This window comes from Nilaparvata lugens, chromosome 10 (genome assembly GCF_014356525.2).
Source record: "Nilaparvata lugens isolate BPH chromosome 10, ASM1435652v1, whole genome shotgun sequence".
In the NCBI taxonomy this organism is placed as follows: domain Eukaryota; kingdom Metazoa; phylum Arthropoda; class Insecta; order Hemiptera; family Delphacidae; genus Nilaparvata; species Nilaparvata lugens.
Genome location: NC_052513.1, coordinates 38312662 through 38336294, shown reverse-complemented (window position 1 = coordinate 38336294; position 23633 = coordinate 38312662). Strand labels below are relative to the sequence as shown.

Here is a 23633-nt window from a genome sequence, read left to right as displayed (position 1 = left end):
TGACATTGAGTGGCTCAACTCGTGATCTGCAGTGAGGTTCATTTCAAAATGTCAGCATTTCTTATAGATAACATCAATGCTGCCCATTCAAACAATACTGACAGCCTGCAGTGAATCTTACTTTAATTACGTTTGTAGAGTGGATATTGATGTTGTGGAAATAAATTAAAATAAAGTGGATTTTTTGACAATATTTCAAGTCTCTCTTCAATCTCACTTTATAAACAAAATGGTAATATGCAGCACAGTGCAGTAAGACAATCTTCAGTACTATACTGTCATCTTCAATGACCTCAGCAGTCAATTTGATGTCATTTCAAGCACAATTTGTATGGGATATAAGTGGAGGCGTCTGTCACATGCTTTGTTATACCGGACACAAACTAGGTTGCAGAATTGTCATATCTGTGGTACCGTAATAGCGATGGTAATAGTATCATATATACAGTATAAAATATAGCAGTAGTATAACATATTATGATAATAATGTGATGGCATAGTGTTTGAAGATTTTATGGTATAACAGTAAAATAATATGTGGCACCTGTCATCTTTTTTTTGTTCATTCATCTTTTTCTCTCTCTCTCTCTCTCTTTATTCATTCATCTTTCTTTCTTTCATCTGGAGTCATTTTATTCTGTAACCTGGTTTCAAGTACAGAGAGGGCAACACGGATTCTAATATTATTTTCAGAATACTACATACTCTTGAAAACGGTTCATGATACAGAAATAGAGAATATATATATATATATTATATATTATATATATATATATATATATATATATATATATATATATATATATAGGTTCCTATGATACAGAAAACAGCAGACGTCTTGCTTCCCAACCTTTAATAACTGTACATATTATATATTCTATCTGATACATTCAAATATACGGATTGTAATACTGGTTCGAGAACAGAGCTATTACGGCGATACCGTATTGAAGATGTCCTGCTGTACAATTTTTACTGTACTGTATTATATTGAAATGTATTATATTTTCTGATATTCTTTGTTGGCCTCAATTTCGTACAATACGTTGTAGATCATCTTCATTCTTGCAGAGGGAAACTGTTATCTTTTCTTTAAAAAATGGATAGAGTTTTTGTAAGAAGAGAGTTCTTTATCTCATTACTATTACCAGAAGCTACATGGATTTGGTAGGATACTGTCACACTTATCGATATTATAATATTACGATATTAAGACCATCGATATACTGTAAACTATATTCTGAGAAAGTACTGAGTACAATTCGCAATAGATCTTCAATACATTAAGGTGCGTACAGACGGTCGCTCTGCTCCGCAACCGAACGTCACTCCAGCAGAGCGATTGATGATCGACCGGCGAGCAACAATGGTTCGACCAGGGAACGCGAGAAGATGTAACATCTTCCGTAACGTTCATGATGGGTGCGTGGGCGGTGCGACTGTGGTTCGATGGTGGTACGAGGGCGGTACGAGGGAGCAGCGTGCTCGGTGCGGGTTGGAAGCACGAATATGTGTACGCAGCTTTACGTTTATTAGTATCAATAATACATAGGGAAGATTTCAAGACTTTCAAGTCACATGGTATTCCGTTATTTTGTACTGTATAATCAATCCCGGTAGCTTAATATTCAGTTTACTCGATACAATGATCAGCAATATAGAATAAATAAAGATAATATAAAGAAAATAAAAATCTCAGTACCCTTTTTTTAAAATATTTTATCACTACATGTTTCGGACATTTATGCCATTTTTCATAAATGTCCGAAACATGTAGTGATAAAATATTTCAAAAAAAGGGTACTGAGATTTTTATTTTCTTTATATTATATTACAAGTAGCCCTATACAGAAAAGAGATAATAAATAAAGAGTATTCAGTTGAAAAAAGAGCTAGCCTGGAAACAGTTCTAGCTGAGTAAGTTACAAGAATCAAAGTCTTGTTTCTGAGCCGAAATACCTCTTATAATCTTCTAATCTATGTACTTCTAGCTCTCATTCGGAGGATAAATTATTCATTCATAGCCTATGATTCATAGGCTAGGACAATATATTACAGGCCAAGAGTATCAAAGCAAGAATTTCGATCGACCAATGAGTAAGATAGAAAGATTAGCAGTAACAAAGCAAGAATGTAGTTTCCCTATTAATCAAGTAATCAGAGTCAGTATTAGAAGTGGGTACTTGACAAAGTAATTAATGCAAGTTGAATAAGAGAAATAAATTGAATCAATTATTAGTCTTAAACATGTGATATCTCTCAACAAATCTCTTGAAATCAATTGAATTCAACAACAAACATGGATGTTCAAATGTTGTATCAAAATATAATTCAATATGAGACAAGAATAGAATCTAAGAAATATTCTAAGAATCTAAAGAAGTACTGTAGCATAAATAGAAGAAAAATACGACTGTTTCAAAGAAACTTAGCAATCTACTGTACATCAATAACTCATGCACAAGATATAACGACTCAATCCACGAACTATTTCATAAATCGAAAAGAAATGTTAGTGAGAAAATATTGGCCAAAAATAGTAGAGTCTCAACCAAATCTATATCAACAACCTACAGAAATAAGTCATGCACAGATTTGACCGGCGTTGTAATATTGCCAGATCATTAATAAACCAGTTGCCAGATCACCAATAAAATCATACAAAACCGTAAAACAGTACTATCCTGCAGTAGACTAAATCACTAAATACTAGAGACATTTCCAAAATTAAAGAGTTGAAGAATTGTAAAAGAACATTTTTTTCTAGAATATCGCACACTTCTACAAACGAGAAACTAACTAGACAATTCAATAAAAGAGTTCTAAAGAATGTATCTGATTTTAGAAAATATCAAGAACAATTTAAAATCATGTATAAATATACTGAAAGAGACATTCTCTACAGTGTTGACGAAAAAACTAGCAAACATACTACATTTCAGAGCAACCAACAGAAACTTGAAGTAGAGATGTAAGTTTGGTTCCTCATAAAACAATAAATGTTGTCTAATCACATCCGGAGATGCTGCTATCAACATCAACATCATCTTGAAAACAAATCGATACAATGCCCACGCCTAAGCACAACATTAGGTTAGGATCTCAGACATCATCTTCCATACAAAATCCTAACGAAACTGAAGAAGTTTTCAACAATGATAATTGATGGGAAGGGGGTTTAGACATGCAGCATCCAGAATATAGACAGTAAATAACAAACCTAATGCACTAAAACTGCAACAATTTATATCGTTGCTGCACTTTATTGCATCATAGATGCAACCGCACTCATTAAACCTGGTTTAGTTTAGCATTAAACCCGGCTTTAAAAACAAATGTGGATCAATATAGCGCCGCAATTTCACTTGAATTACACTGGCTGGGGGAGTACTAACTGTACCTACTCCATATTTCACATAGCACTGTAAAGCCGATTTTGTTTGGTAAATTGATGTAGAAAACACTTAAAAATTGTAACCAATTGATCACTGTAACCAAAACTACTCACTACAAAACACACCACAAATATTTGGCCACATTTCGTGACGTAACTTGACAAAGACGGTATAACAGGATGGATGAGATAATATTTAATCCGATTCTACACTGGCTCTAGCATCATACAATGTTGAAGACCATCTTCCTTTCGCAACTCCCCTCTTATCAGTGCCAACTGCTCATGCGCTGAAAAACAAAACAGCTAGCGCTGTCTGGTGGCGACTCGGTGGAACTAGCAGAGCGTTGACGTCATACGCGCCCGCCAGTGATTCAAAGTTGTAGACTATTATTTGTGAAAATTTGCCGGCTATTTTTGTAACCGTCGTTTGAAAGATTGATAAGCTGTTATCAGAATTGGTTCAGAGGTCGAGCGGAGGGTGAAGGTCGTAAGTGGGATGGATGGAGGAAATTTGAATAGTTTGAGCAAATATTTAGAAGATTGGAGTTTAGAATACATAATATAAATATTTATTTATAGTTTAGAATAAAAGATAAATATCTAGAATATTATTCATTGATAATGTTGCATGAGAATATTTAAATGAAATTTACTTGATTTTACAAAAACCTGAAAACTGATAATGGAATAATAGAAACTGATTTGATTTAACAATATCAAGAATAATTGAGATTCAATTCGACGGTTTGGCATTTCTCTTAATGTTTAAATGTTTGTATATGTTCATATGTTTACATGTTGCACATTTACGGCGAAACTCGGTAATAGATTTTCATGAAATTTGACAGGTATGTTCCTTTTTTAATTGCGCGTCGACGTATATACAAGGTTTTTTGAAATTTTACATTTCAAGGATAATATAAAAGGAAAAGGAGCCTCCTTCATACGCCAATATTAGAGTAAAAATCAGACTATAGAATTATTCATCATAAATCAGCTGACAAGTGATTACACAGATGTGTGGAGAAGCCAGTCTATTGGTGTATTTCCATAAGGTCTGTAGTTCCAATCAGGCACTTGTGGATGAGAATACTGCGTGAGGTCTACTGTTCACAGAACTACTAGTTATAGAGAATTCATTCCAGTTTAATTATAGATTTTCAAGTTTTACAAGAGTCTGATTCCAAGAAGGTTACTATAGAGCTAAACACTCTGAACAACAACAGCATCAGGCGTCCCATAATAAATTCCTCTTTATTGAGTAGTAATATGAATGAATTTGGGTTTACTAATAGAATAAAGATTCTATAGTGAGGTCCACGTTATAATGGCAGTTTTTGATTAGCAATGGTATTGCTATCCTTGTCTATCATTCAACAAAGTAGACAGCGCTATCTCTTTTTCGCTTTGCTCTGTTTTGAGATCGTTTTTCAACAATGTAGGATTGATAATTAATTAACAAAATATTCTATATTAATTATAAAAATTCATTATGAAATTATTGAAAAATATGATTTCTTGCTCAATAAAATATAATTGATTATTTTAAACGAGAATGAAAAGTTAATATTACATCAATAAACCTGTATCAGCTACCGTCTATAGAAGGCATTGAGAAAGGTACTGCCTACCGTCAGCTACGAGAATATTTACGTCAGCTACCGTCTATATAGTGAGGTCCACGTTATAATGACAGTATTTGATCAACTTCGGTTTTGCTATCCTTGTCTATCATTTGACAAAGCCGGTGGTACTATCCTTTTCTAGGTCCACAACGATGACAATTATGTTTTTGACAGTGTAAAAACATAATTAATTAATGCAGAGAATCGGCATCGCTATTCTTCTATCTTTATCCACTGCCATTATAAGGTGGACCACACTATAGAAGACAAGAGAAAGGATCGGCAACGTTAATCTTCTATCTTTCTCCACTACCATTATAACGTGGACCTCACTATAGAATCAGAGACAAACCAATATCAAACGAGTATAATGTTCTCTCTGCTAGAATTAACCTAATAATTTGTTCAATCATGATGAAACAAAGATGGTGGTGAAGATATGAAGAGGAATGAGGGAAGAAAAAGAGAAGTTGGAAGAAAACTGAGAGTTTATTCAGATGGAGTTGAAGTTAAACTAATAATGTAGGAATTTCTTGGATACTTTCTGAGAGCACTGTAGAAATAAAATGATTTTGAATGAGTGTTACAAAAGGGAAAATCGGACATTGATGGGCGAATGCACCATCTCAGTTCAAATGTAGTTATAGTGAGGTCCACGTTATAATGGCAGTGGAGAAAGATAGGAAAACAACGTTGCCGAACCTGTCTTGTCAATGTCTTCTATAGGAGGTAGCTGATACAGGTTTATTGATGTAATATTAAATGTTTATCGTTTAAAATAATCTATTACATTTTATTAAGCAATAAATTATATTTCTCAATAATTTCATAATGAACTTACATAATTAAGATGAAGTATTTTGTTAATTATTAATTCTACATTGCTAAAAGACGATCTGGCAACAGAGCAAAGCGAGAAAGAGATAGCGCTATCCGCTTTGTTGAATGATAGACAAGGATAGCAATACCATTGCTAATCAAACACTGCCATTATAACGTGTACCTCACTAAAGATCTGGTGTACATACACATAGCATCGGAGGAGGAAAAGGATGACGTCAGAGCTCAAAGGAACAAATTTATAATAAAATGATTGTAAATGAGGGAAATGATACCATGAGGGAATGATTGTGAATGATACCATTGCTAATCAAACACTGTCATTATAACGTGGACCTCACTAAAGATCAGGTGTACATACACAATCGGAGGAGGAAAAATATGACGTCAGAGCTCAGAGGAACAAATTTCCAATAAAATGATTGTGAATGAGGGAAAAATCGGACATTGATGCACCATCACAGTTTAAACAGAGTTGGATCAGATGTAGTACACACCCAATCAGATGAGGAAAAGAATGACGTCAGAGGAACAAATTTCCTGCAATTCTACTGCACTCAAACCACTTTGTCACGGACCAGTTGGCTAATAATCTCGGCCTTGCTCGGAGTCTGCGACTACAGTCACAGTCAAAGACTGACTAAGTGACCAGGAATGTCGCTAGAGTTGACTATATTTATACAGTTGACTCTACAGAGTGGTATATACAGTTAACTATACAGCACTTCAAACTCATTCTGTCTTGGATAATCCATTCGACTTGACAAAAGCCGTAGTCTGTTAAGACATGGCTACAATTTACTGGCAAAACTTGAGAAAAGATTCAATATTCCAACAAACGAGTTTGAATTTGAGATTGGAACTATGGGAACATATATCTCACAATATTTTTCTTCTTTTCAGTTTTCAATTTGATTTTAAATTTTAGTTTGTATATTTCTGGACTCGGAATTTGATTCAAAGTGAAGCAACATAACCTTTTAGACATTCATTGGCTGACTACTATCAAAATTCGGAAAGAGGGCAGTTTTGGGCTAGCCTGTTGATCCTTTTCTATGATTTCATTGTTTTTAGTTGAGTGTCTAAAGGTGCGTACAGATATACGCGCCGCGAACATGAGCAATTCACTTTTAATCAGTGAATTGCTCAAGTTCGCGGTGCGTATATCTGTACGTACCTTAATAAATAAATCGAAATTCATAATATTCATTGAAGCTTGCCTGACCTGGATGCTACAAGAATGACATGCATGAATAAGATGGCTATAAATTAGAAAACAAGATTGTTATGAATGAATGAGATATGGTGAAAATTTACTTTGTTCCTGTAAACAGCAAACAAAAAATTGAATAAGAATATAGTATTGTTGAATTTACCTCGGTTAAGAGCCGGCAGGTACATCCTAAGTCTCGGACTTTTTCCATGCGTTCCACCCTGGGCCACATGATAGAGACAGTCGGACACTTCCCCTCTTGCTTCCAGGTACACTTCCCCCTCCACCTGACCCCCCTTGCACCCCCCACCATCCTGATTGCCATGGCACCCGGTGAGGGGACGAGGTGGAGGGGAAGAAAGCGATGCACTAGCTGATGCATCTGTCGCCGTTGTGGGGTGATGCAGTTTGCAACGATGCACTTTTAGCAGCAGCTGTTTGAGATTCAGTTTGCAGGGATGCACTTTTGGATGCAGTTTTAGCATCAACTAAATGCAATTACTGAGATGCAGTTGGTTGGTGGATGCAGGTGATGAGATGCAGTTTGCAATGATGCACTTTTGGACGCAGTTCTAGCAGCAGCTGTTTGATGCAATTGAGATGCAGTTTGCAACGATGCACTTTTGAATGGAGTTTGTTGATGAATAACGTTTAGAACGATGCAAGTCTAGCAGCAGATGTTTGATGCAATTATCGAGATGCAGTTTGCACCGATGCACTTTTGGATGCAGTTCTAGCGACAGCTGTTTGATGCAAATACTGAGATGCAGTTTCCTGGTGGATGCATATGTTGAGATGCAGTTTGCAACGATGCATTTAATGGATGAAGTTCCAGCAGCAGATTTTTTATACAACTTTTGAGATGCAGTTTGCTGGTGAATGCAGTTGTTGAAATGTTTGGTATAGGCCTACAGTTTGCGAGGATGCACTTTTAAATGCAGTTAACTGCTAATGAAGGTGTTGAGTTTCAGTTTGAGATACAGTTTCACACATTAGGTCCTGTTTCGTATGTTCCTCACATAAAACATAGTACTAATTCGTTGAAATCAGTCTTTTCATTGAGTGTTCTCTTAAAACTTGTCAAGTATTTTCGATGAATACGACACTCCACAAACCTTCGTCGTCTTTATCTCCTGTTATTTAATTGCATGATTTCACAGTTCTATTATGTATCATCGCACAGTTGAATGAAACTTCCTTCTCATTCCTTTGAATGAAAGTTCAATTTTTGTAGCTTAGTAGTCTATCAGGTACTACACAATGAGTATTATATCCTAAATTGTAGAATAGTCACTTAGATAAAACATAATTTTCTATATCCATTTGATTCCGTTTTTGAGCAAATTCGTTTCGTTGCAGAAGATGAAAAAAGTCTTCACTGTTCCAAATCACATTTCACACCTCAATTCGATCGTTCAATATCATTCCACATTAATTTTTGGTGCATATATGTTTCAAGTATGCTAGAGTTCTTTAGGATGCAGTCTTTCAACTTGTTTAAGAAGTTCTTGTTTACCATATTATCTACATTGAAAACAAATGGATTCAGATTCACCTAACATGTTCTAGAACTTCATGATATGAACTTTCGCACACCACTGCGATTCGCATGACAGAAGCGGAAGAATTTTCAAGCTGTGGTTAAACGGTCTCATGCGATTCGCAGTGGTATGCGAAAGGCTTATAGCGATGACCTAACAGCATATATAATTTATTCCTACAACTCAAGATTGTGTGATTCAAACAGATCGAGTTAAATTTTGGCAATTAATCGAGCCTACTTTAAATTATAGCATTACTATCGAGTCAGACATTTATAAGATCAGAAATGAGATACTTAATGCAGTTTTAGCTTGAATTAATTTAGCTCTACTTGATTCAAATCTTCATCTTCGTGCATGAATATATCCTCACTGTACGACCTAACATTCGATTCAATCATATCATATCCAGATCACAAGCCCTTGGAGGAATTCATGCCAATTTCAAATTGTGGTCAAACTATCAAACTGAAAGACCAGGATCCTTTCAAACCTGATATATACTGTACATATGCAATTCCAGTTCAATATGCAGTTCCAGCATAGAATTAACTAGCTGTTAATCTATCTTGTTGTTGTTTATCTTTAGTTGTTGGTCTTAATTCAAATGAATCCTCATCATAATCGACATCCATAAACATGAACCTAACATCCTAAAAATGCTAAAACTATACATACAATATATGAAGACGATATATGAAAGTATCATAATACAGTCGAAATTCCGAAATAGTGAAGAGCCCCGTGATGAAGTAGTCAATCCATTTATTACGAACTAGATGATGTATTTTCCAAATATTGTTTCATGATAAGTTTTTCATCTATGAAAACGTTGAATAGATGACAGCAAGGAGTACTTGATGCCGTGAAAACTTGACATACAGTACTTCATTTCAGAATCTCAAGGATTGGTCAAAATATATACTTGATGGACTGAAAAATTGACGAACTGATGTACGAAACTCCGTTAAGTGAAAGACACGACTTCCATCTTCTAAACAATATCACCATCCTTTGTCAGTTCGACAAAAGACGACTATCACACATTCTATGATGCACTTCTTTTCTTACAAACTTTCCTGTTGTCAACTGGCCTCCACACATTCTATACAATGCAACAGGAATTCAATTCATTTCTGGAGTGAGGCTCAAACTGTCATCACTTCAATTACACGGTTGCACTTCAATTAGCCAGCAATTGACACGAATCTGATGTGAAAGTGGTTTGATAAAAGTATGTGGACAAAGAAAAGAAAGTTGAGATAATTGGAGTAACTGGTGTCACGATGTATATCGTAACTAGAGAAAGGCATTGAATTTAGGGCTCATTTATTCGACGCTCGGCTATCTTTCATAGAATCTGAGGGGTCAACGTTCAAGCCAGCCACTGGCCTTCCGCTCAGCGTTGCTGCGCATCCTCTCTCCCCTCCCTCTCGGTCACTGAGGGAGGCTCGAGAAAGGCCAGCAAGAGGCAGTCGGGTTCGGAGAGCCAAGTCGAGCGGTCGAGAGAGGTGAGAAGGAAGCAGCGAGCAGCTAGCAACGTCACAGTACACCCGTACTACGTGAACTCCGATTTCTTCAGCGACCGGGAGTTGTGTCGAGGCTAAAGTTGATTAGCCTCTCACACAGTGAACTCCACTGCTCTACACTCGTTTGGGGCGAGTGTTAAACGACACTTAACCTGTTTGGACGACGGGTTGCCAGTTTCGACCAACGACAACACGTCAGGTTTGGTCGAAACCTGACTCCCCATTGGTAGGCCACCAGTGGGGCATCGAGGCGAGATAGGACATCCAGGAAGGTCAGGAAAGACCTTTCCCGCAACTCCGCGGACGATCCGGACCCCAGGAGGACAGCTAGTGCCCGCCAGTAGGACTTAGGAAAGTCTAGAGTGCTGGCCGCCGCAGCGTGCTGGTCCAGTGCGGGATCGAAAGAGGACGTCTAGGAAGGCCAGGAAAAGCCTTTCCCGCAACTCCGCGGACGATCCGGACCCCAGGAGGACAACTAGTGCCCGGCCAGTAGGACTTAGGAAAGTCTAGAGTGCTGGCCGCCGCAGCGTGCTGGTCCAGTGCGGGATCGAAAGAGGACGTCTAGGAAGGCCAGAAAAGCCTTTCCCGCAACTCCGCGGACGATCCGGACCCCAGGAGGACAGCTAGTGCCCGGCTAGTAGGACTTAGGAAAGTCTAGAGTGCTGGCCGCCGCAGCGTGCTGGTCCAGTGCGGGATCGAAAGAGGACGTCTAGGAAGGCCAGGAAAAGCCTTCCCGCAACTCCGCGGACGACCCGGACCCCAGGAGGACAGCTAGTGCCCGGCCAGTAGGACTTAGGAAAGTCTAGAGTGCTGGCCGCCGCAGCGTGCTGGTCCAGTGCGGGATCGAAAGAGGACGTCTAGGAAGGCCAAGAAAAGCCTTTCCCGCAACTCGGCGGACGATCCGGACCCCAGGAGGACAGCTAGTGCCCGGCTAGTAGGACTTAGGAAAGTCTAGAGTGCTGGCCGCCGCAGCGTGCTGGTCCAGTGCGGGATCGAAAGAGGACGTCTAGGAAGGCCAGAAAAGCCTTTCCCGCAACTCCGCGGACGACCCGGACCCCAGGAGGACAGCTAGTGCCCGGCCAGTAGGACTTAGGAAAGTCTAGAGTGCTGGCCGCCGCAGCGTGCTGGTCCAGTGCGGGATCGAAAGAGGACGTCTAGGAAGGCCAGGAAAAGCCTTTCCCGCAACTCCGCGGACGATCCGGACCCCAGGAGGACAGCTAGTGCCCGGCCAGTAGGACTTAGGAAAGTCTAGAGTGCTGGCCGCCGCAGCGCACTGGTCCAGTGCGGGATCGCAAAAGGACGTCTAGGAAGGCCAGGAAAAGCCTTTCCCGCAACTCCGCGGACGATCCGGGCCCCAGGAGGACAGCTAGTGCCCGGCCAGTAGGACTTAGGAAAGTCCAGAGTGCTGGCCGCCGCAGCGCAGTAGTCCAGTGCGGGATCGCAAGAGGACGTCCAGGAAGGCCAGGGAAAACCTTTCCCGCAACTCCGCGGACGATCCGGACCCCGGGAGGACAGCTAGTGCCCGGCCAGTAGGACTTAGGAAAGTCCAGAGTACTGGCCGCCGCAGCGCACTAGTCTAGTGCGGGATCACAAGAGGACCTCTGGGAAGGCCAGGGAAAGCCTTTACCAGAGCCCCGCAACCAACCCGGACCCCGGGAAGACACCCGGTGCCCGAGGACTAAGACTTAGTCCCGACACGAAGCCCTTTCTCACGACTAACACTGCAAGGTTCCTGTTCCCTTCTTTCCGCGACCAACCCTGTTTGGCAGTGCGAAAGCACGGCCCCTCTTTCCTAAAAGAGGGAAACATTTCTCCAAAGCACTCAAAACCCTGTTTCAACCCCCAACCCGAACGAGGGTGGTTGACGGACGCCCCACCAAGACTCCCGTCCCCTGCCGCGGCCCTCCCCAGTCGCCGACTGAGTTTAGCCGGCCCAGAGCGACACTGGGAATTCTGATAGAGACAGGTGTGGGCAAAAATCTACTCAGAAGATTGGCACACGAACGTGGGGCCCAAGGCAGGAGGAGAAAAGCAGCAATGAGTGCAGAAGAGAAATGTATTCGCGCCGGAGAAGACCAGGAGGCGCGAGAGGATAACAGCGATCCAGGAGTGTCCTGGATTTACAAACTCCACCGGAATGAAGCAGTGGATCTAGCAGCATCAGCAGGGCTACCTACAACAGGTACCATGGCAGAGCTCAGGAGAGCTCTTGTCGAAAACCACCGGAGGACAATGGTGGAGGCCGCCGGTCTAAACAGGATCGGTGGCGGAGCTGGCACAGGTCAGGAAGAGGAAGGAGCTGCAGCTTTGTGGCCACCAGTCGCGGAGGCCACTGCATGTTCCAGACTGGAAGAAATACCCAAGGAGACGTCTCCAGAGTTTGATGGAGACTCCAACAACTCCTGGGTGTACAGAGTGCACGATCAGGGCTTAATTGATCTAATACTCGACTCAGTGCTGACAGATAGCACAAGTACGAGCCTGAGGAGGGCTCTACTGGAGCAACGACGGCGGATTGTTGCGATGCTCCCCGTTCTGGATAATGGGGAGGAGGCGCTTCGTCGAGGAGCGCGAAGGCCAGCACCAGTTAGCGAGGAGGCAGAGCCTGCGCTGGTGAGGCCGGAGATGCCGGAGAGGCATAATAACATGCCTAGGCATGTGTTGAGGTCACCTACCAGGTCAGCGGTGCCTGCTACATCCTGTATGGACCCGGGTGCCGTGTGTGACAAGGTTCGAGGGTGGCGGCTCTCATATGATGGGAGTGGAGATGCTCCAAGTTTTATGGAGCGGCTCGAGGAGCTGCAACAAGCATATGGCTTGTCTGGCAGACAGTTATTTCCAGCGCTACCTGAAATGTTAGCGGGGAAATGTTCCTTATGGATGAGGAATAGGAGAGAACAGTGGAGACACTGGGACGATTTCCTGAGAGACTTTCGGTCTCGTTACTATCCACCTACTTATGTGGAGGATCTTGAGAATGAAATTCTCGACAGGCGGCAGAAAGAAGGCGAGCTCATAGACGACTATGTTGAGGAGCTGCTAACGCTGATGAGGAGAAGAGGTGGTTTTTCAGAGAGTAGCCAGGTACAGAGATTGTACAAAAATCTTTTACCACGCTACAAGCTCTACATCAGGGAGGCTGAAGTGTACAACACCGACGACTTGCTACACTTAGCGAGACAATATGAACGAATTAAATTCGAGGAGAAGAGTGCTCAACAGAGACAACGAGCTGTGAAGCAGGAGGAGGTGAGGAAGCAGACCAAGCCTCGACAGGAGACTACTACTACACGGCGTCAGAGTGAACAACCTCCAGAAGGCCCCGTGTGTTGGCAGTGCAAGAAGGTGGGACACTGGAGATCAGAGTGTCCGGAGGCTTCACTCTGCTCAAAGTGTGGGAAGCCACGACCAAATTGTTCCTGTGAGAGAGAGCAGAAGAAGACTTCTGATAAAACAGCTGGGGTTAAAACAAGGCTTCAAATCCAGCTAGAGCCAGAGCTCCAGGATGACAACCGTCTTTTCACTACAGTGGAAATAGGAAGCAGACAGTATAGTGCTCTTCTCGACACAGGAGCAGAGTCCAACTATATTAGCTCTAAAGCTTTTAATAGTTTGGAAGCAGTGGAACGAGAGCCTGTGCAGCGCGGCGCTGTTATGGCTAACGGAGCGGCTGCACGACTGCGAGGTGGTGTTATAACCAACCTGAAAATTGGCAGAATATCCCTATCAACAACACTCACAATAATGGATGGGCTTTCTCCAGATGTTCTGCTTGGTATGGAGTTTCTTCGTGAGCACCGGGTGAAAATAGACCCCTATTCCCGGTCAGTGGAATGGGATCCTCATCTCGTCAAAAAGCACATTGGAGACGATATTTCCACTCCAAAAGTGGGAAAAGGAGCTGTCAACTCGAGGCTGGCTACTGTTAAAACCCAGCCTGACATAGGGAGGTCAAGGAAGCCACCTGTAATTATTCCTGTGAAGAAGCAGGAGAAGGAGAAATTTCCTCAAGTCCAGAAACACGTAGGAGCCGTGTGGAAGACTGGAAAAGAGGAATTTATTTCTCAGAAAATTTCTCCAGCCCGTGGAAAGTTCATTTGCTGGCACTGTAAACGAGCTGGGCACTGGAGGTTCAACTGTCCGGAAAAGCGGTACCGGAGGCGGAAGAAGGAGGATTATTTTCAGCAAGGCGCTGGAGATATTCGTCGAGCAGTGCAGTCTAGAAGACTGCCGGTGCTGGAAACTACACAGAAAGTAGTTTCAGTTATTGGAAACGAGAATTATAATGCCAACCGGTATTATAATTGGAAAAGGAGGACAAGGAAGGTGAACTCTGGACAGCTAGTCTACAGGAAGGAGTGTCACCTGTCCTCGAGTGCTAATCAGCTCGCCGCGAAGTTAGCGCCGGAATTTTCTGGCCCATATGAGGTCGAGGAAATGTTGAGTGCCGGTAAGAGGTTTACTGTGCACGAGAAGGGCACCAAGCTCCAGCCACACCTGCCCGATGATGAGGAAGAGGATGGCGCTGGAGCAGTTGCGGAAAAGGTGGACGGAATTCGAGCGGATGGACAGCAGGAGGCCGAGCGAGTCTATAGAGGGTCGCTGCCTATCCGGAGGATGGGATACCAGAGAGGTGTCACGCGCCGCCAATAAGGAGGTAAGAGGCGAGAAGGGGTGAATATCATAAGAGTTCAATCATATCACAGCTTTAGAGCTATTTCTGATTAATATTTTATCCCATTTAAAATGAGGAAATTAAATTTTGTTATCAAAGACAAAATTGTATAGAAATTGAAGAAAATTAATTCAGAATTATTAGCACGAATTTATTAGCCGAATTTTGAAAATTGATAGCATTAGCACGATTCCGAAAATAATGAAAATATTAAAAGACTGACATTATTATTGTTATTGAAAGAAATTGGTCAATAGTTTATTAAAAGGAAACGGCATATTCCGTTTAATTTTTCTCATGAAATGGAGTTCTACTTAAACTAAATGGCAACTCAACCATTACAGTTTAATTATTATAATCAGTCATAAAGCACTGGCTGAATTAGATGGAGAAAATTATTATTGACAAATTAATGCATTTCTTTTGATCTGAAGGCAATCTCAATAATTTCAGTTTGAAATATATTATGATGTGACCAAGCAAGGGTAATCAAGAAAATTTTCTACAGTCTATGACTAGCTAATAACAGCCAAAGTCAATTCCAACTAGACTAAATTTTCTTGATCGGTATATTACCGATATTGTTGTAACCAGGTACAGGTTAACAAACAAAACTTGCAGTAGCTTGTTTTCTATTTGCCATAAATAGTTGATGGCGAAATGAGTGGATAGAGAATATTAGAAAATATTATAGATCAGTATGATCTGACTAATATTTTAACCATGAGGTAATGGTTATAATAATTGAAATCATTTAATGAAGCTGGTGGTAATTGCTTTAATCCGTGTAAAGTGTTACGATGCAGTTGATTAACAGATGTTATTATACTGTGGGATAAAAGTGAATTACGTTGCAATTAATTATTCATGTGGAATGAATAAATTGCGTTTGATTGTGAGTCGAGATGTACTGCAATCGGAGGTTATTAGCTTCAGATTATGATTAAAATTTTCTAATATTCCACTTGAAAATTAAGTCGGAGGACTTACTGTAAATTGGAATAAAATAATTATTATTTCAATTGGAATTAATTCTATGTTGGATCGAGAAGTTACTTGTGTTGTGCTGTGCTGTGCAGATAAGATAAACGTTATCTCAACTAGCTAACTGCTATCGCCAAGCTTCTAGTCTGTAGAAGAGAATTACTTCTCCTTTTCAATAACAATTTATAAAATTGAATTCATAGAATTCTAGTTTTTCCAGATATTCTACTGTTATTGAGTCAGTCTGTGTTTGATCGTGCTATTGTTAGTTTGGAATTAGATCACGTCTCGAGAGTGAACCTAATTTTTACTCAGCCTACCATCATGAGTTTATTGACGGTGCATTAGCTCATTCAATTATTACTATTTTTGTGCTGATTGTTGTGATTATTTTTCGGAAAATCAATACTTCCAGAGTATGAATTAATTAACAGCTGTTGTGTCATTATACACACCTTGTGTGAATAATTACTTTGAAAAAGTAAATTAAGATTTATTTCGGGGTGAAATAAGTCTTGAAATGAGAAAGAGAGATTGAACAATGAATGTTCACGGATTGTGAATTAATTAGCAGATGTTATCTGTTATAATAAACACACTGTCATTTATATCCAATGGATGGTTACTTTGCATAAGTAAATCATGTGATTGATTTCATTATTGAAATGAACAGTGAGAAGTGGAATATTGAGTTGAAATTTATAGTTTCGATTTTATTATTGTGATATAATGAGAAGGCTGTGATCCTCATACCAGATCGAAGATGAATTATTATTTCGACCACATTTAATTGTGATATAAAATCGAAATATGTGGTGTAACATCACAACTAGTGGCTTCATGTCAACCATATAATTCAGTATTCCTCATCATATTATCATCTCTCATATTTTATTGTGAACAATAAGTTGCTGATACACTGAACTAACTGAGAGTATCCATCACTCTGACACTTGGTAATTTTCCTGGACTCCAATTCACCTCTATCAACTTCTGCCTCCTGTGAAGTGGTACAATGTTGTGTATCACGTTTCTTCTTGAGGATGGAGACTGCAACTTGAGTCTACTTCCTCGACGAGCTCCTGGAATTATTGGAGCTGTATCTCAGCTGACTATTGCTGAGACCTCGACGGGTTCCTGGTCGTGTTGGAGATTCATCCCAGCTGTCTGATGCTGGAAGTTGGGCAGTGTGAAAACACGGCCATGCAGGGCGAAAGCCCGGCACATGCAGTGCGCAAGCACGGCGAAGCAAGGCAGTGTGAAAACACGGCCATGCAGGGCGAAAGCCCGGCACATGCAGTGCGAGAGCACGGCGACTCATTGCAGTGCGGAAGCACGGCGTTTCCCTTGCAATGTTATTTAGGTTCTCAGAACCTGCCTGAGGTGTTGTTCACCTCGTTTTTTTTTTGTGTTACCCGCCCTTCCTGGCAGTGCGAAAGCACCGCGATTCTCATCTGCAGTGCGGAAGCACGGCGTCCTCGGCAGTGTGGAAACACGGCAACTCTGCAGTGCGGGAGCACGGCGTCCTTTTCGCGATGCGAAGCATAGCGTTCCTGGCAGTGCGGAAGCACGGCGCCCCGGGCAGTGCGAAAGCACGGCGTTCCTTTTGCAGTGCGCAAGCACCGCGTCCTTATTTTTGCAGTGCGAGAGCACGGCGACTCATTGCAGTGCGGAAGCACGGCGTTTCCCTTGCAATGTTATTTAGGTTCTCAGAACCTGTCTGAGGTGTTGTCCACCTCGTTTTTTTTGTGTGTTACCCGCCCTTCCTGGCAGTGCGAGAGCACCGCGACTCTCATCTGCAGTGCGGAAGCACGGCGTCCCCGGCAGTGTGGAAACACGGCAACTCTGCAGTGCGGGAGCACGGCGTCCTTTTCGCGATGCGGAAGCATAGCGTTCCTGGCAGTGCGGAAGCACGGCGCTCCGGGCAGTGCGAAAGCACGGCATTCCTTTGGCAGTGCGAAAGCACCGCGTCCTTATTTTTGCAGTGCGAAAGCACGGCGCTTCTTGCAGTGCGAAAGCACGGCGTCCCCCATCGCAGTGCGCAAGCACGGCATGCAGGGCGAAAGCCCGGCCCGCAGGGCGAAAGCCCGGCAAAGGTAGTGCGCGAGCTTGACCAAGGCAGTGTGGGAACACGGCAGCCAGATTGCGAGCTCGTCCGAACGTTGTGCGCAAGCATGACACATCGGTCAGTGAGTGTCTGGATTGTCATTACGCGGACGCACACCTTCGCGGTGTGGGAACACCGCGGCAGTGTGAAAACACGGCACGCAGTGCGCAAGCACGGCCCGCAGGGCGAAAGCCGGCGATTTGTTTCTGTGTTTGTGTGTTTCTGTGTTTTTGTGTTTCTGTGTTTTTGTGTTTCTGTGTTTTTTGTGTGTTTTGTGTACCCTGTGTTGTCCCTCCTGGCAGTGCGAGAGCACGGCGCTCTTACCTGCAGTGCGACAGCACGGCGTCCTTCTGCAGTGTGAAAACACGGCGACTCGGCAGTGCGAAAGCACGGCGTCCATTTATGTACAGTGCGAAGCACGACACTTCCCGGCAGTGTCCTGCAAGTGTGACACGGCGCTCCCCGGCAGTGCGAAAGCACGGCGCTCTCACCTGCAGTGCGGAAGCACGGCGTCCTGGGCAGTGCGGAAGCACGGCGACTCGGCAGTGCGAAAGCACCGCGTCCTTATTTTTGCAGTGCGAGAGCACGGCGACTCTTTGCAGTGCGGAAGCACGGCGTTTCCCTTGCAATGCTACTTAGGTTCTCAGAACCTGTCTGAGGTGTGTTCACCTCGTTTTTTTTTTGTGTGTTACCCGCCCTTCCTGGCAGTGCGAGAGCACGGCGCTCTCATCTGCAGTGCGGAAGCACGGCGTCCTCGGCAGTGTGGAAACACGGCAACTCTGCAGTGCGGGAGCACGGCGTCCTTTTCGTGATGCGAAAGCATGGTGTTCCTGGCAGTGCGGAAGCACGGCGCCCCGGGCAGTGCGAGAGCACGGCATTCCTTTTGCAGTGCGAAAGCACCGCGTCCTTATTTTTGCAGTGCGAAAGCACGGCGTTTCTTGCAGTGCGAAAGCAGGGTGTCCCCCCATCGCAGTGCGGAAGCACGGCGGCCTCTTGCAGTGTGCAAACACGGCGTCCCCCATCGCAGTGCGGAAGCACGGCGGCCTCTTGCAGTGTGCAAACACGGCGTCCCCCATTGCAGTGCGGAAGCACGGCGGTCCTTTGCAGTGCGAAAGCACGGCGTTTCTTGCAGTGCGAAAGCACGGCGTCCCCCATCGCAGTGCGGAAGCACGGCGGCCTCTTGCAGTGTGCAAACACGGCGTCCCCCATTGCAGTGCGGAAGCACGGCGGTCCTTTGCAGTGCGAAAGCACGGCGTTTCTTGCAGTGCGAAAGCACGGCGTCCCCCATCGCAGTGCGGAAGCACGGCGGCCTCTTGCAGTGTGCAAACACGGCGTCCCCCATTGCAGTGCGGAAGCACGGCGGTCCTTTGCAGTGCGAAAGCACGGCGTTTCTTGCAGTGCGAAAGCACGGCGTCCCCCATCGCAGTGCGGAAGCACGGCGGCCTCTTGCAGTGTGCAAACACGGCGGTCTCTTGCAGTGTGCAAACACGGCGTCTCAACGCAGTGCGAAAGCACGGCGCAGATCTTCAAGATCTTCTCTGAAGCTAGGCCTAGGATCTGGCCGGGTAGCTTGCTCATTTCTTCGGATAGTGCCGACGCATCACCACCGGTTGGCGAGGAACCAACCTGGCGCCCAGTTTATGTTCGGTCTACGTTGACCGGCGGAGAGGCGGCAGAATGTACTCAGGCATTTGGGACATTCTGTCTGCCGTTTACCCCTTCCATCCTCACCCCCCCCCCTTTCCTCCCCCTCTCTCTTTTCCCCCCCCTTCCCTTAGTAGGAACAGTGTGTCACGATGTATATCGTAACTAGAGAAAGGCATTGAATTTAGGGCTCATTTATTCGACGCTCGGCTATCTTTCATAGAATCTGAGGGGTCAACGTTCAAGCCAGCCACTGGCCTTCCGCTCAGCGTTGCTGCGCATCCTCTCTCCCCTCCCTCTCGGTCACTGAGGGAGGCTCGAGAAAGGCCAGCAAGAGGCAGTCGGGTTCGGAGAGCCAAGTCGAGCGGTCGAGAGAGGTGAGAAGGAAGCAGCGAGCAGCTAGCAATGTCACAGTACACCCGTACTACGTGAACTCCGATTTCTTCAGCGACCGGGAGTTGTGTCGAGGCTAAAGTTGATTAGCCTCTCACACAGTGAACTCCACTGCTCTACACTCGTTTGGGGCGAGTGTTAAACGACACTTAACCTGTTTGGACGACGGGTTGCCAGTTTCGACCAACGACAACACGTCAGGTTTGGTCGAAACCTGACTCCCCATTGGTAGGCCACCAGTGGGGCATCGAGGCGAGATAGGACATCCAGGAAGGTCAGGAAAGACCTTTCCCGCAACTCCGCGGACGATCCGGACCCCAGGAGGACAGCCAGTGCCCGGCCAGTAGGACTTAGGAAAGTCTAGAGTGCTGGCCGCCGCAGCGTGCTGGTCCAGTGCGGGATCGAAAGAGGACGTCTAGGAAGGCCAGGAAAAGCCTTTCCCGCAACTCCGCGGACGATCCGGACCCCAGGAGGACAACTAGTGCCCGGCCAGTAGGACTTAGGAAAGTCTAGAGTGCTGGCCGCCGCAGCGTGCTGGTCCAGTGCGGGATCGAAAGAGGACGTCTAGGAAGGCCAAGAAAAGCCTTTCCCGCAACTCCGCGGACGATCCGGACCCCAGGAGGACAGCTAGTGCCCGGCTAGTAGGACTTAGGAAAGTCTAGAGTGCTGGCCGCCGCAGCGTGCTGGTCCAGTGCGGGATCGAAAGAGGACGTCTAGGAAGGCCAGGAAAAGCCTTTCCCGCAACTCCGCGGACGACCCGGACCCCAGGAGGACAGCTAGTGCCCGGCCAGTAGGACTTAGGAAAGTCTAGAGTGCTGGCCGCCGCAGCGTGCTGGTCCAGTGCGGGATCGAAAGAGGACGTCTAGGAAGGCCAGGAAAAGCCTTTCCCGCAACTCCGCGGACGATCCGGACCCCAGGAGGACAGCTAGTGCCCGGCCAGTAGGACTTAGGAAAGTCTAGAGTGCTGGCCGCCGCAGCGCACTGGTCCAGTGCGGGATCGCAAAAGGACGTCTAGGAAGGCCAGGAAAAGCCTTTCCCGCAACTCCGCGGACGATCCGGGCCCCAGGAGGACAGCTAGTGCCCGGCCAGTAGGACTTAGGAAAGTCCAGAGTGCTGGCCGCCGCAGCGCAGTAGTCCAGTGCGGGATCGCAAGAGGACGTCCAGGAAGGCCAGGGAAAACCTTTCCCGCAACTCCGCGGACGATCCGGACCCCGGGAGGACAGCTAGTGCCCGGCCAGTAGGACTTAGGAAAGTCCAGAGTACTGGCCGCCGCAGCGCACTAGTCTAGTGCGGGATCACAAGAGGACCTCTGGGAAGGCCAGGGAAAGCCTTTACCAGAGCCCCGCAACCAACCCGGACCCCGGGAAGACACCCGGTGCCCGAGGACTAAGACTTAGTCCCGACACGAAGCCCTTTCTCACGACTAACACTGCAAGGTTCCTGTTCCCTTCTTTCCGCGACCAACCCTGTTTGGCAGTGCGAAAGCACGGCCCCTCTTTCCTAAAAGAGGGAAACATTTCTCCAAAGCACTCAAAACCCTGTTTCAACCCCCAACCCGAGCGAGGGTGGTTGACGGACGCCCCACCAAGACTCCCGTCCCCTGCCGCGGCCCTCCCCAGTCGCCGACTGAGTTTAGCCGGCCCAGAGCGACACTGGGAATTCTGATAGAGACAGGTGTGGGCAAAAATCTACTCAGACTGGACATAAAGGAAGATAATGTCTATAATATGGTGGAAGTGTATTGATAAGCTGCAATTGTAGTAAAATTGCTCCAAGATTGTACATTGGAGTGTATATAGGTATATTGAGAGAGTTTATTGAAGAGTATATTTAGAGAATTTTGATAAGAGGAGTGTGTCATTTCATGAAGTCATGAGTATATATAAATATATATATATATATATATAATATATATATATATATATATATTCCTGGTATTAATATAAGTATATACAGCAAGGTTGTCCCACCAAGGTTGTAACAGACGTTGACAATAGATTCTACTCAACATTTCTAACAAAAAATGATCAGTAAACGTTTTTCCTATCGACCTTTGTTTTCGAGATGTATAGATTTTTCGATATTTCGATAAATTCGACCAGTAGTTTTCGAGTTATCGAGTATTTAATGACCAGAAGTGGGCATTTCTGGTCATTAAATACTCAATAACTCGAAAACTACTGGTCGAATTTCAATTTCAAGGGTATTTTTGGAAAGAGAAAAACATTTCAAACAAGATAAATGTAATTTTATTTGTTTTCAGATATTTTGTAGTTTTTATTAGGGCTCAAACTTGAAAAATGCTAATCTTCAAATTCAAAGTCAGATTTCAAACTGTTTTTTCTCGATTTTCCTCTGGGTGATTATAATGGTTTCAATATTTTAAAAACTCTCCATTTCATAAGCTTTCGAATGAGCATAAATTCGAAGAGGTAAGTTTCATGGTAAAGTGTTCAAAACTGCTAATATCTGGAATGAGCACACCTTCAAAATTAGGAGATTCACAAACAGCCAGTTCGACCAGTAGTTTTCGAGTTATTGAGTATTTAATGACCAGAAGTGGGCATATTCTGAAAATATCGAAAAATCGATATATCTAGAAAACTAAGGTCGATAGAAAAAAAGTTTACTGAACATTTTTTGTCAGAAATGTCGAGTAGAATATATGGTCAACGGCTGTTACAACCTTGGTGGGACACCCTGTATATACTCATATTGATACCAGGAATATAATATATTATATATTAATATAATATATATTATATACTTGACTTCATGAAATTACACTCTCCTCTTATCAATATTGTCTAAATATACTCTTCAATAAACTCTCTCAATATACCTAAATACACATCAATGTACAATCTTGGAGCAATTTTACTATGGTCAACGGCTGTTACAACCTTGGTGGGACACCCTGGATACCAGGAATACACGATCGGTTGGAGTAGTTGGGGAATATTAATAAGAAGAGAAAAGTAATTATTGTATCGAGTTAGATTACCAGGTAGTTTTCAATTCAACTAACTGTATTTCATGTCTTGAATAACCCGAAGAATATTACTAAAATGTTGTTTTTTTTATACAGAAATCTGTGGTCGAGTGTAGATCATCCATCGAATTCAATTTTATGAACTGTATGGAGAGACCTGATTCCATTAAACACACTTTTCTACACTTAATCCAAAACAAACTATAGATCTGAGAAGAAGAAACCTCAACGTCAATAAGTACATTTATAATCCCACTGTCATACAACAATTCCGGAAAGGTTGCAATAAATATGTAACTGTCAAAATATTATTTACTTTCATGCTAAGGGCTACTCGTATTTATGTGGTGATTCAAAAATCAAAGTACACTTTATTCAACTTTATTCTATTTCTCACAAGTCTCAAATTATAATGACTCACTCACTCACTCACATGAGAATGACATTATACCTCGGAACATGTTGTGAAAAAAAATAAAGTTAAAAAATCGTACTTCAGATACAGTTGCTGGTGAGATACTGTGATATCTATCCATAATGAAAATACTGAGTTGTTGTCAAAAATATAACTTATTTATATATTTACTTATTTACTTAAATAAGTGATATTTTTGTCAACAACCCAATGTTTTCATTGAAAATGGTACTTTGATTTTTTAACTTTCATTTGTCAAAATATTAACGTCAAAACAT

The 23633-nt window shown here is 43.5% G+C and overlaps 1 protein-coding gene across 5 annotated transcripts in view; it reads right to left on the bottom strand.

The window, feature by feature from the left end:
• LOC111060655 (trafficking kinesin-binding protein milt) overlaps positions 1–23633 on the bottom strand; it is a 151810-nt gene that overhangs the window by 65692 nt on the left and 62485 nt on the right. Inside the window, exon 1 of one of the 5 annotated variants that reach the window (XM_039436809.1) lies at positions 7239–7570. The exons of 2 other annotated variants lie outside the window; for them this stretch is intronic. In XM_039436809.1, the coding sequence (XP_039292743.1) occupies positions 7239–7560 (322 nt within the window). In that variant the 5' untranslated portion in view covers positions 7561–7570. Of the gene's footprint in view, positions 1–3220; positions 3668–7238; positions 7571–23633 lie in introns of those variants that run through there. 2 more of the 5 variants (XM_039436814.1, XM_039436812.1) reach the window with 2 other exon arrangements.